General features: G+C 39.8%; 1 protein-coding gene across 3 annotated transcripts in view; it reads right to left on the bottom strand.

Moving 5' to 3' along the window:
- Positions 1-3288: 3288 nt before the first annotated feature.
- CUNH1orf43 (chromosome unknown C1orf43 homolog) overlaps positions 3289-11853 on the bottom strand; it is a 10879-nt gene continuing 2314 nt past the window's right edge. For 2 of the 3 annotated variants that reach the window (XM_015502839.2, XM_015502838.2), the window contains 5 exons: positions 8173-8290; positions 7925-7978; positions 7025-7191; positions 6883-6941; positions 3289-4211 (listed from right to left, as the gene is read on the bottom strand). In XM_015502839.2, the coding sequence (XP_015358325.1) occupies positions 4016-4211; positions 6883-6941; positions 7025-7191; positions 7925-7978; positions 8173-8290 (594 nt within the window). In that variant the 3' untranslated portion in view covers positions 3289-4015. The remainder of the gene's footprint in view (positions 4212-6882; positions 6942-7024; positions 7192-7924; positions 7979-8172; positions 8291-11853) is intronic. The other variant, XM_048814797.1, reaches the window with a different exon arrangement.

Below are 11853 nucleotides of genomic sequence, written 5' to 3'. Positions count from 1 at the left end.
GCAGTATCGCGCTTGCCTGGCATGCGTGCGGCCCGGGTTCGATCCTCAGCACCACATACAAAGATGTTGTGTCCGCCGAAAACTAAAAAATAAATATTAAAAAAAAAAAAAGTGAGGCACTAAGCAACTCAGTGAGATCCTGTCTGTAAAAAAAATACAAAATAGGGCTGGGATGTGGCTCAGTGGTCCTGTGCCCTGGTTTTAAACCCTGGTACCACTACCCCTCCCCCAAAAAGATTGCAAAAATCCTTAAAACTACAATTGATTTAGAACCTGGTACGTATTAAGTAATTATGTTATTTAATCATTACAATAACTTTGAGGCACAGGTATTAATTTTTACATGATATAGGCAAAGAAACTGAAAGTTGTGAGTTGCCCAAGGTCACTTAGTGGCAGACCTGGATCTCAGCTCATTGTCCCTAACTCTACTTTTTCTTTTTTCTTTCCATGGTACATGGGATTGAACACAGACCTCTTGAATGCCAGGGAAGCACTGTAATACTGAGTCACATTCCCACCTCTTTTTCATTTCATTTCAAGACACTAAGTCGCCCAGACTGGCCTCAAACCTTTGATCCTTCTGCCTCAGCCTCCTTTATCAGCTGGGATTACAGGCAAGCACAGCTCCTAGTTTTACTTTGAATAAAATTTTTCTTTAACAATTAAAAAAAGCTTAGCCCTGACCCAGTATTGCTCAACAAACTTAGAAGTTTCTTATGCATCCTTCCAGGAAATTTTTCTATCAGATACCAGCAGGTATATCTTCCTTTTCTTTTTTCTTTCTCCTCCTCCTTCTTTTTTTAAATATTTATTTTTTAGTTTTAGGTGGACACAATATCTTTTATTTTTATGTGGTGCTGAGGATTGAACCCAGTGTCTCGTGCATGCTAGGCAAGCGCCCTACCACTAAGCCCCAGCCCCAGCCCCTCTTCCTCCTTACTTACATTGCTGGGGAGCTAAACTAGGACCTCAGGCATTCAAGGCAAGCACTCTAGCACTCAGCTAGACATTATACATTTACATACACAGAGCTACTTAACAATTTGGACTTCTCATATGAACACAGAGATTTGCTTCCTTCAGTTTAAAGGCTGTGTAGTTTTTTTTGTTGTTTGTTTCCAGCTTTATTTTTTATAAACAACTCTGTCATGAACATTCTTGTGTATGTACCTTCTCATTTTTTTTTTTTTTTTTTGGTACCAGAGATTGAACTCAGGGGCACTCAACCACTGAGCCACATCCCCAGCCCATTTTTGTATTTTTATTTAGAGACAGGGTCTCACTGATTTGCTTAGCACCTGTCATTGCTGAAGCTGGCTTTGACTCATGATCCTCCTATTTCAGCTTCCTGAGCTGCTAGAATTACAGGCCTGTGCCACTGTGCCTGGCTCTACTTTTTATTTTTAAACGGGGTCTAAATTGCTAAATTGCTGAGGCTGGCCTCAAACTTTGATTTTTCCTGCCTTAGCCTCCCCAGCTACTGGGATTACAAGGTGTGCACCACCTGAAAATTTTTTTTTTTTTGGTACTGGGGATTGAACCCAGTGGCACTTAACCACTGAGCCACATCCCCAGCTCTTTTTTGTATTTTATTTTAGAGACAGGGTCTTTCTGAGTTGCTTAGGGCCTAAGTTGCTGAGGCTGTCTTTTGAACTCACGATCCTCCTGCTTCAACCTCCTGAGACACTGGGATTATAGGTGTGTGCCACTGCACCTGGCCAATATTCTTAAAAATAGGTTTCTTCTATCTTATCCCAGACATTTCAATCAAAATCTCCTGGGAGGAAGACCTGGCATCAGAGTTCTTTTTCCTCCTTCTCCCCTTCTTTGCGGTATTAAGGATCAACCCAAAGGCCTCACACATGCTGGGAAAGCACTCTATCACTGAGTTACATCACCAGCCCTTTTTATTTTTTGAGATAGGATTTTGATAAATTGCCGAGGCTGGCCTAGAACTTGATACTCCTACCTCAGACTCCTGGTAGCTGACATTATAGGCAGGTGCCACCAGGCCTAGGCTTTTTCTTTTTTTTCTTCTTTAGGGGATAGGTTCTAGGGATTGAACTCAGGGGCACTTGACCACTGAGCCACATTCCCCAGCCCTATTTTGTATTTTATTTACAGACATGATTTCATTGAGTTGCTTAGCGCCTTGCTTTTGCTGAGGCTGGCTTTGAACTTGTGATCCTCCTGCTTCAGCTCCTGAGCTGTTTTCTTTTAATGAGCCCTCAACGAGACAGAGTTGCGGTGTGGCTTAGCGACAGGAGTGTAGAAAGGTCAAGCTGAAGGGTAAGGGTAAGGGAAGCAGAGATTACCTGTTGACCATCTTCTTAAATTCTAGGGCCCTTTGAAAGTTCTGCAAGAAAAGGGAAAGTCTGTTGATCTGCCTTTAATCTCCAGAACCTCACTAACGGCAAGTATCCTTTTCTTGTACAAGATTAATATTTTTGAGATAGGTAGTAGTCAATTTCCTAGGGGAGGTGGGAAGAAAGCTCTACACTTTTCAGAATAAAAAAAAAAACATGCAAGAGTTGATATTTGGCCCCCTATCTCCTCAATATTGGGGTTTGAACCCAGAAGCACTGAGTTACATCCCTGGGCTTTTTTATTTTTTGATAAGTTACTGAGACTGGCCTTGAACTTGTGGTTCTCCTGCCTTGCCTCTTGAGTTACAGGTGTGTACTACTGCACCTGGCACATTGAATACCTATTAGATGCTAGGCATAGTCTCCCACTCCTGTTACTAACTATACCCTAGTCTTAAATCAAGCGCTTTCCCCAATAAATAGCCTACTTCTAAGAAAACTGATCTGCAAACCTCCTCAAGGGAAACTCCTTCAACCCAGTCCCTCCTTCCAATTCTGCATACCTCTTCTACTTTTGTTATCTTTTCCGCAGACATGTCTACAGACTTGCTTGCTTAAGTCTGAGGAGACTGAGCAGGCTCTCCTTTCTGTTTAGTTCAGTCACCAAGGTTGCAGTAGTCATAGCAACATTTAGGCCTCCAACAATGACCCTGGGCCTAGGAGTTGATTGGTCACCTGGCCTGTTGCCCTGGAGACCTGAAGGGACTCCTGGTTCTCCAGCCTTCTATTAGTGACACAGACAAATCTGTGAGCAAGGGCCACCATTCCTATTTCAGGATTTCTCTGTTGATGTCCCAAAGAGTATCCGACCAATTCTCTAGAGGCAAAACCTCATGCCCCATAGCCTGTTAGCAAAGTACAGAAAACATACTGTATGACCACTTTACCAAAAGACAACAATAAAGAAATGAGTCATATGTTCTGTTTTTTAATGGTTCATTTTATTAAATAACTAATCCATAAAACCATACCAGTACACTGCCTTATTAGGGGAAACCATTCCTCCATATCATCTTGTATCTCGGCATAGATTATTCCAGGTGTCAGAACATTCCCTTTTGTTCATTTATTTATAAAGAGGGTTGAATGAAGGTAGAAAGGCAGATCAGTGCACACGAGGAAAGTTGTGTTAATGTTTCAACACATCCTGATTTAAATGGAGTTTCAGGGTAAGTTGTTACACATACCACACACTTCCTCACCCCACCCCTGATCCTGCCCACCTCTTCCACTAAACAACTCCAAGACACCCTAAAACCAAGCAGTTCCCACTCAATTGAGAACAATGGGACAGACATGGAAGATACCTTACTTTTCACCTTTGGGATTAAATAGGTGGACTATGGCCAAAAACAAGTGAAGATTTTTAAGAAAACTTGTGACAGAAATAAGAATGACATCTGAATTCAAACACAGAAGAAAAAAAAAATTCTACTGAGGGGAAAATAAAATCTTATCTGATATTCTGAAAATGCCTGTAAGAAAAAGTTGGGGAATGCCCTTTCAGACACAAGCTCTAAGAACCCTGGATACAGCAGGAGCTTTGGCTAAAACAGCCTGGGCCTGCTGAGCCAGATTTCCTGAGGGCTGCCCAGTAGACACCACAGATGTCTGGCTCAGTCTGCAGCGAGAGTCCTTCAGCTCCATCACAGAGTGCTCTCCAATGTGTTATAGTTATCCTTAAAGCTCTTCAATTCGAGGAAATGCTTGGCACGTTTACTCTTCTGACTGGAGGGAAGATATGTCACCTGGATAGTAGTTGGGGAGACTTCAGGGGACTGAGTTAGGTCTTTGGCTGCTGACTGGTGCTGTCGCTGAGAGCTCCCAACTCGTGCTTTGACCCTAAAGAATACAAAGAGGGGAGGTTATGGACAGAATGAGGACTAGCAGAAGAATACAATTCAGGTCCTTTCCTTTCCCATAAATGTAGCCACAAATGGTCTCTGACCTATCTTATAAACTAGTTACTAAAAGCCTATCTGAGAGCTTAGAAATAAAGAAACCAGTAAGATGTGGTAGTTCACACCTGTAGTTACATTCAGGAGGCTAACGCAGGAGGATCACAAGTGGGGCCAACCTTGGCAACTTTGCAAGACTCTGTCTCAAAATAAAAAAATTTCAAAAAGGGCTGGGGATGTAGCACAGCAGTAGAGTACCCATGAGTTTAATCTTCAGTGTCATTAAAAAACAAAGAAGGTAAGAAGTAGCAAAGAAACCAATTTCCTACTGAGTTCTGGCTCAATTTTTTTTCTTCCTGACACCATGTTTAACTAAAAAAGAAAAAAAAAGTTCGTTCTTTTTTTTTTTTTTGTAGTTGTAGATGGACAGCATGCCTTTATTTTACTTGTTTATTTTTATGTTGTGCTGAGGATCGAACCCAGTGCCTCACACATGCTAGGCAAGCTCTCTGCCTCTGGGCCTCAGCCCTAAAGAAAACTTTTAATTTTACTTATTTCACCTAATGTGTATATGTAGTGAACATATTCCTAATCTAAAGAAAGTCCCCTGAAAGCTAAATATCAAAAAATAAGAACAGAAGCAGCTATTGGGTACTTGACATGTTAGTATATTACACTTGGTGGTTTACATCTAATTTACTAACATCACCCTCTATATTTTTGTATTGCCTAGTTGTGCAGGTTAAGAAATGGAGGGTCCAATAATTAACCTGTATGAGGTCACAAAGCTATTAAATGACAGACTGGGTATTTGAACCTAAGGTTGTCAGACTGCAAAGCCTATATTCTTTTTACTGTACCCACTGAAGCTTTCTAGAAGCCAAAATAAAAAATTTTAAAAAAACTGTAATAATATATGCATAAAACTTATCATTTAACCATTTGAAAACATATTTCAGTAGCTTCAAGTACATTCACAATATTGCACAACTAACCTCCAATTAACACTTTTCATCTTGCAAGTCTATGCTCATTAAACTAGTTTTCTTTTCCCCTTTCCCCAACGCCTGGCAACCACCATTCTATTTTCTGTCTCTGAATTTGACTTCCTAGGAATCCTATACAAGTGGAATTTGTATTTATCTTTCAGAAGATTTTAAAACAGATTTCCTGCCTAACTCCAAACATTTTTTTCCAGCTTGTTGCTGCCTTTTTTTTGGTACCAGGGATTGAACCCAGGGGTGCTTAACCACTGAGCTACATTCCCAGCCCTTTTTATATTTTATTTAGAGTCAGGGTCTCACTAAGTTGCTTAGGGCATCACTACGTTGCTGAGGCTGGCTTTGAACTTGCAATCTTCCTGCCTCTGCCTCCAGCTGCTGGGATTACAGGCGTGCACCACCACACCTGGTGGTGATCATTTTCATTACTGCTCTAATCAAAAGTTTTCACCGCACCTTTCTTTGAGAACAAGGTAGTTCAGGCTAGGTGTGGTAGCACATGCTTCTAACCCCAGCTACTCAGAAGGCTGAGGCAGAAGGATCCCAAGTTTGAGGACCGCTGGGCAACTTGGTGAGAACCTTTCCCCAAATAAAAACAGGGGTATAGCTCAGTGGTAGAGCACCCCTGGGTTCAACTCCTAGTACCAAAAAGAAAACAAAAACAACCAAAAAATCCCAGCATAGCTCATTTTTAGAACGGAGAGAAGACAGAATAGACATACTCCTTATGTCTTGAGAAAGTCATGCCAAACACAACAGAAAACAGATGTATTCTTTTCATGGATGGTAACTAGTTTTTAATTCTAAATTGGCCTTCTTTTTTTTCACCAAACATATGTATAAACAACATAATGAAACTATGTTGAGTACATATTTAAAACATTCTCAAACAGAAGTCATGACTCCTCTTCCTTCTCTTAGGTAATATCTTCATATCTTAGGATATTACTATCAAGTGTAATATCCTGTTAACATCCTAACACGTTAATGAAAATCATGATTCCCAAACAGAAGTCATGACCCTCGCCAGGGGCAGTGGTGCGTGCCTGTAATCCCAGTGGCTTCAGAGGTAGAGGCAGGATTCCAAGTTCAAAGTCAGTCTTAGCCACTTAGCTAGGTCCTAAGTGAGATCCTGTCTCAAAACAAAAAAGGGCTGGGGATGTGATTCAGTGGTTAATCACCCCTGAAGTTCAATCCCAGGTACCAAAACAACAACAACAACAATAACAAAATGAATAAGTAAACAAACAAAAACCCCCAAACTGACTCTCTAGTGGTGACCTTTGTTTCAGATAAGGTTATAATGCTTTAAGTAGTAATAAAAATGGGTGGCATTTAATGCTTTATTAGGTTCTGCCAATTTTGACATTTAATTGGGCTGGAAAAAAAAAGAAAAAGATGCACATAAAGTAAAAAAATTCTCTTATTACTTATATGGTAGCATCTTCTTTCTAATTTGGCAAGAGGCAATTCTAATAGTCTTATGGTATCATGGATATTCATTCATACTGCTTTATGAAAGCTACTGCATAAATATTAGGAATAGTCCAGTACTTCTAATACTTCTGATATTCTCTAACCAGCTCCCTTTGACATGTTCCCCTCCAAACTCACACAGTGGCCAGCTCACTCAGGGCCTCTTGATAGCGCAGGTACTCACTCTGGCCAAACACCTTAGGAAAGAGAAAAGATGAGGATCTCTTAGTCTGGCATATCCCTTTAGATACTTGAAGGAAAAACTGGCCATTCAGCTCACCCCTGTCCCGTAGCGGGCTGTCTCGTAGCCATCCAGCAGGGTATCGATAAGGGCCTTCCGCACACCCTTGAAAGGAGTACTAGTGTTTCGAAGATCTAGCAAGTAGGAGCGGAAATTCTTGCCCATTAAGGAACAGGGGTGCCTGCCTTCAGCATGAAATGGGATCTCTGAGGAGATAAAGGGACAATATCTAGTTATTTTCCCAAGTTAGAAATAGGTCTAATGAAACAAGTGATATGAGCTGGATGTAAATCCCATCTTTAAAAAAAAAGAGAATATTTAAAAAAAAAAAAAAGACAAATCTGTCTCAAAATAAAAAATACAAAGGGCTGGGGATATAGCTCAGTGGTAAAGCACCTCTGGATTCAATCCTTAAAAAATTTACGTATATTAAAAAGTGTGTGTGTGTATATATATATATATATATGTAAATTTGACATATAAATGTGCATATATATATATATACATACATATGTACATATATGTGTGTGTGGGTGTGTATATATATATTTTCGTTAGAGATAGACGCATATATGACAAGTGGTCAAAGAATAGGAAAAAATATTCAGGAATCATTCGCCTTGGGTTTACTGAAAAAACAGATGTCACTAGTCCTTTGTGGAAAAACAAATTATCATCTTCCAGTTCAGGAAACTAAAGGTCTCAAGAATCTTAAAATTTTTGACAAACAAAAAACCCTAGTCTTTTTGGAGAAGAACTAACCTGCCTACATAATTTCCTTATGTAAAAGATTAAGTGGTACTTTCCAAACTCCAGGAAATTCCCACTAGTCGAGATATACAAAAAGGACAAATCCTAACATATAAAATGGGTTCATTACTCTGTTCCCTAGATGGCTTTTTAGGCTCTAGAATGGAGTCTGATAGCTAGTGTCCTTACCAGAAGCACGGATAGCATCCAGAGCTTTCATCCTATACAGATAGTTGTAGCAACCTGTTGAAATAAAGAGTAGTCTCAGACATAATTCTCAAACTCCAGTAAACTAATAAACTGTCTTTCTGCATCTGACACATAGCCAACAACTAGAATAACTGAGGTTTTGTTAGCAGCTATTTACAACAAGTGTAAAGGAATTCTGAACTTGTGGGACTCCTCACTGAAGTGCTCTCCAAGAGCTTGCAACATACTTTGACTTCCCTGAGTTTCCAGTTGTAGCAGTCTTGCATCGTCATCTGCAAGGAGCTGAGGTTCATACTTGATATCCTGAACCCTGGATAGTCGAATATCAATCTCCTCTTTCAAGTCCTGAATGTGTAGATAAGAGAATACAGAATCACTTACCTTGTACTCTGATTCCCACTAATCTGGAAAAGGGTCAGAGCCTGTGAACAACTAAGATGAAGTAGTGGAAGTGCTCAGGTAGTTACTGAAATTGCCAGATAAGATGTAAGATTTTGGGAAAGAATGGGGTTCTCTAATAACCTCTCCAAACTGCACATATCTAAGCTAGATATTTTAATTTGCCAGAATTTCTTCACGCTCTACAGCATTATTCCAGATTTTACACTGGTCTAAGAATCTTGATAGGTATTATAAAGACCTTCCTAAATTGGGACAAAGTGGACAACTGGAAGTCATAATCTATTATAGAAATCCAAGGAGAAGACCTGCATATAATCTATAAACATCTAGGGACTGTCCAACCTGGTGGACCACAGGACTTCTAGAAATCCATGTTAAAACAAAAACATTTTTTAAAAAAATAAATGTTCATTTTTGCCACACAGGGGATTGAAACTGGCTCTACCACAAAGCTACACTCCCAGTCCTTTTTATTTTTGAGATAGGGTCTAAGTTGCTCAGGCTGGCTTTGTACTACTAATCCTCTCTCTCAGCTTCCCGAATAGCTGGTATTACAGGTGTGTGCCACTATACCCAGTTTAATTGCTAAAATTGGTAATTCATGCCAGGCACAGTGGCACACACCTGTAACCCCTGTTATTTGGGAGGCTCAGGCAGGAGGATTTCAAGATCAAGCCTGAGCAATTTAGTGAGACACTGCCTCAAAAACAAAATGAAAAGGGCCGGGAGTATAGCTTAGTGGTAGAGCACTATTCTAGTATGTGGGAGGCTCTGGGTTCGATTCCCAGTACTGGAGGAAAAAAATTGATAATTAACATCCATGCTACAAAAATTTAATACTATTATTGTGCTGCCCTTTCAAGATAGAAGCAAGCACTATCATCAGTTCCACATCCATCTCACTTAAGAGGGTTGCCAAACCCCTGAGGAAATAATTTTTTTTTTTGGTGGTGCTGGGGGATTGAACCCAGGGCCTTGTGCATTTGAGGCAAGCACTCTACTGAATGAAATTTATCTGCAGTCCCCTTGTTTTCCTTTTGTAGTGGGAACTGGACTCAGAAGTGCATTATCATTGAGCCACATTCCCAACTCTTTTTTTTGAGACATTGCCTTGCTAAATTGCTGAGGCTGGCCCCAAATTTGGAATCCATCCCTCTGCCTCAGCCTCCCAAATCACTGGGATTACAGGTATATGCCATGGTATAATTTTTATTGTAACCTCACCCCCACCCTACTGGCTGGGATTGAACCCAGAAACTCATTCATATGCTAGGAAGTGCTCTACCACAAGCTACTTCCCTGGCCCTTTGTTGTTTAACTCTACCAGAAACTTCCATTGTGAACTATTTTCACAGACCACAGGTAACATATGCACATTTTAAGTAATTATAAAGACCAAGATGAACACCTATATCCAATATTCACTTTATGAAATGGCAATCAATGACTTTGAAGTCCTATATACTCATTCCTAATTGCCACCACCACAAACCTTCATTTGCCAGTAATCCTCTTACTCTTCATTGTTTTATCATGTGTTATCCTAAACAAGATGCTTAACTTTGTCTAGTTTTGAGCTTTATACAAATAGAAAAATACTTTTTGAATTCCTCAGCAAACTGTTTTCTTTTGCAGTGCCAGGGATTGAACCCAGGGCCTTGCAAATGTGAGGTAAGTGCTTTAACACTGAGCTATATCTCCAGCCCAGCAAGTTAAAATGAACTTTACTGAGGTTGAATTTGTATAAAAAATAAAGAAAATTCACTTAAATGTATAAGACAAAAATGAATTTGGATAACTTATTGGTGGTGGTATGGGGAATTGAACCCAGAGGTGGTTTACCACTGAGCTCCATTTTTAAGTATTTTATTTTGAGACAGGGTCTTGCTAAATTGCAAGTCACTGGGATTATAGGCATGCCCCACCAGCCTGGCTTGGATGCATGAATTTTAACAATATACCCATTTACTGGCATCTCAATCTACATTTCCTTATCCCAAAATGTTCTCTAAAGTCACCCTCTCTTGGGCTGGGGATGTGGCTCAAGTGGTAGCGCGCTCGCCTGGCATGCGTGCGGCCCGGGTTCGATCCTCAGCACCACATACAAAACAAAGATGTTGTATCCACCGATAACTAAAAAATAAATATTAAAAATTAAAAAAATAAAAAAAATAAAAAAAAATAAAGTCACCCTCTCTTCCTTAGTTGGCTGCAGGCAACATGATGTGTTCTTTATAGTTCTTTATGTTCATTCTAGAATTTCATATAAATGGAATCATATGATACATATTCTCTTGTGAATGGCTTTTTTTTTTTTTTTAAATCTTGTAATTGTAGATGGACAGAATGCCTTTAATTTTTTTTTAATGTGGTGCTGAGGATCAAACCCAGTGCCTCAGCATGCTAGGCAAGCGCTCTACCACTGAGCCCCAGCCCATGTATGGCTTTTGACTTGGCAGATTTTTTGTGTGTATAGTACTGGGAATTGAACTCAAGGGTGCTCTACCACTGAATGTCACCCCCAGTCCTTTTTTGAGACAGTCTTGTGCCAAGTTGCCTAGGCTGACTGTAAACTTGTGATCTTCCTACCTCAGCCTCTGAAGTACCTGGGATTATAGGTATACATCACTGTGCCAGGCTCTTGGCATGGTTTTTAGATTCACTATGTTTGCAACCTTTTTTTTTCTTTAAAGGAGACGTTTATTATTTCAACTTTTTTCATTAAGAATATTCTGAAGATTCTTTGTGTTCACATATTTTAGTTTATTTTTAATTTTTAAATCATTCTAGAATATGAACTGGTATCACTAACTTTAACCTGGACTTCTGCTACCATGAACATTTTCATTCATGACTTCTATTACTATGAGCAAAAATTAATTTCCTTATGATATGGAACTGCTGGGCCATAGATTAGCTAGGTACATGTTCAATCTTAGTTGATAATGCCCAATTATTTTCTAAAGTGGTTTTAATAATTTATACTTCTACCAGCAATGGATGAGAATTTAGATAAATTTTGTAAAGCAAATGGAATCTCCCCCTACCCCCAATACTGGGGGTAGAACCCAGAGGTGCTTTACCACAGAGCTATAACTCCCCAATTCCTCCCCACTTTTTTTTTTTGGTGGAGAGTGGATACCAGGGATTGAACTCAGAGGAACTTGACCACTAAGCCACACCCCCAGCCCTATTTTGTATTTTTAAAAAATTTTTTAGTTTTAGGTGAACACAATATCTTTATTTTTATGTGGTGTTGAGGATCGAACCCAGTGCCTCACGCATGCTAGGTGAGCACTGAGCCACAAACCCAGCCCCTATTCTGTTTTTTATTTAGAGACAAGGTCTTGGGCTGGGGATGTGGCTCAAGCGGTAGCGTGCTCACCTGGCATGTGTGCGGCCCGGGTTCGATCATCAGCACCACATACAAAGATGTTGTGTCCGCCAAAAACCATAAAATAAATATTAAAAAAATTTTTTTCTCTCTCTTTAAAAAAAAAAAAAAA

This window comes from Marmota marmota, unplaced genomic scaffold (genome assembly GCF_001458135.2).
Source record: "Marmota marmota marmota unplaced genomic scaffold, marMar, whole genome shotgun sequence".
Taxonomy (NCBI): domain Eukaryota; kingdom Metazoa; phylum Chordata; class Mammalia; order Rodentia; family Sciuridae; genus Marmota; species Marmota marmota.
Note: the sequence above shows the minus strand (reverse complement) of the source record. Positions and strands in the feature narration are given on the sequence as shown.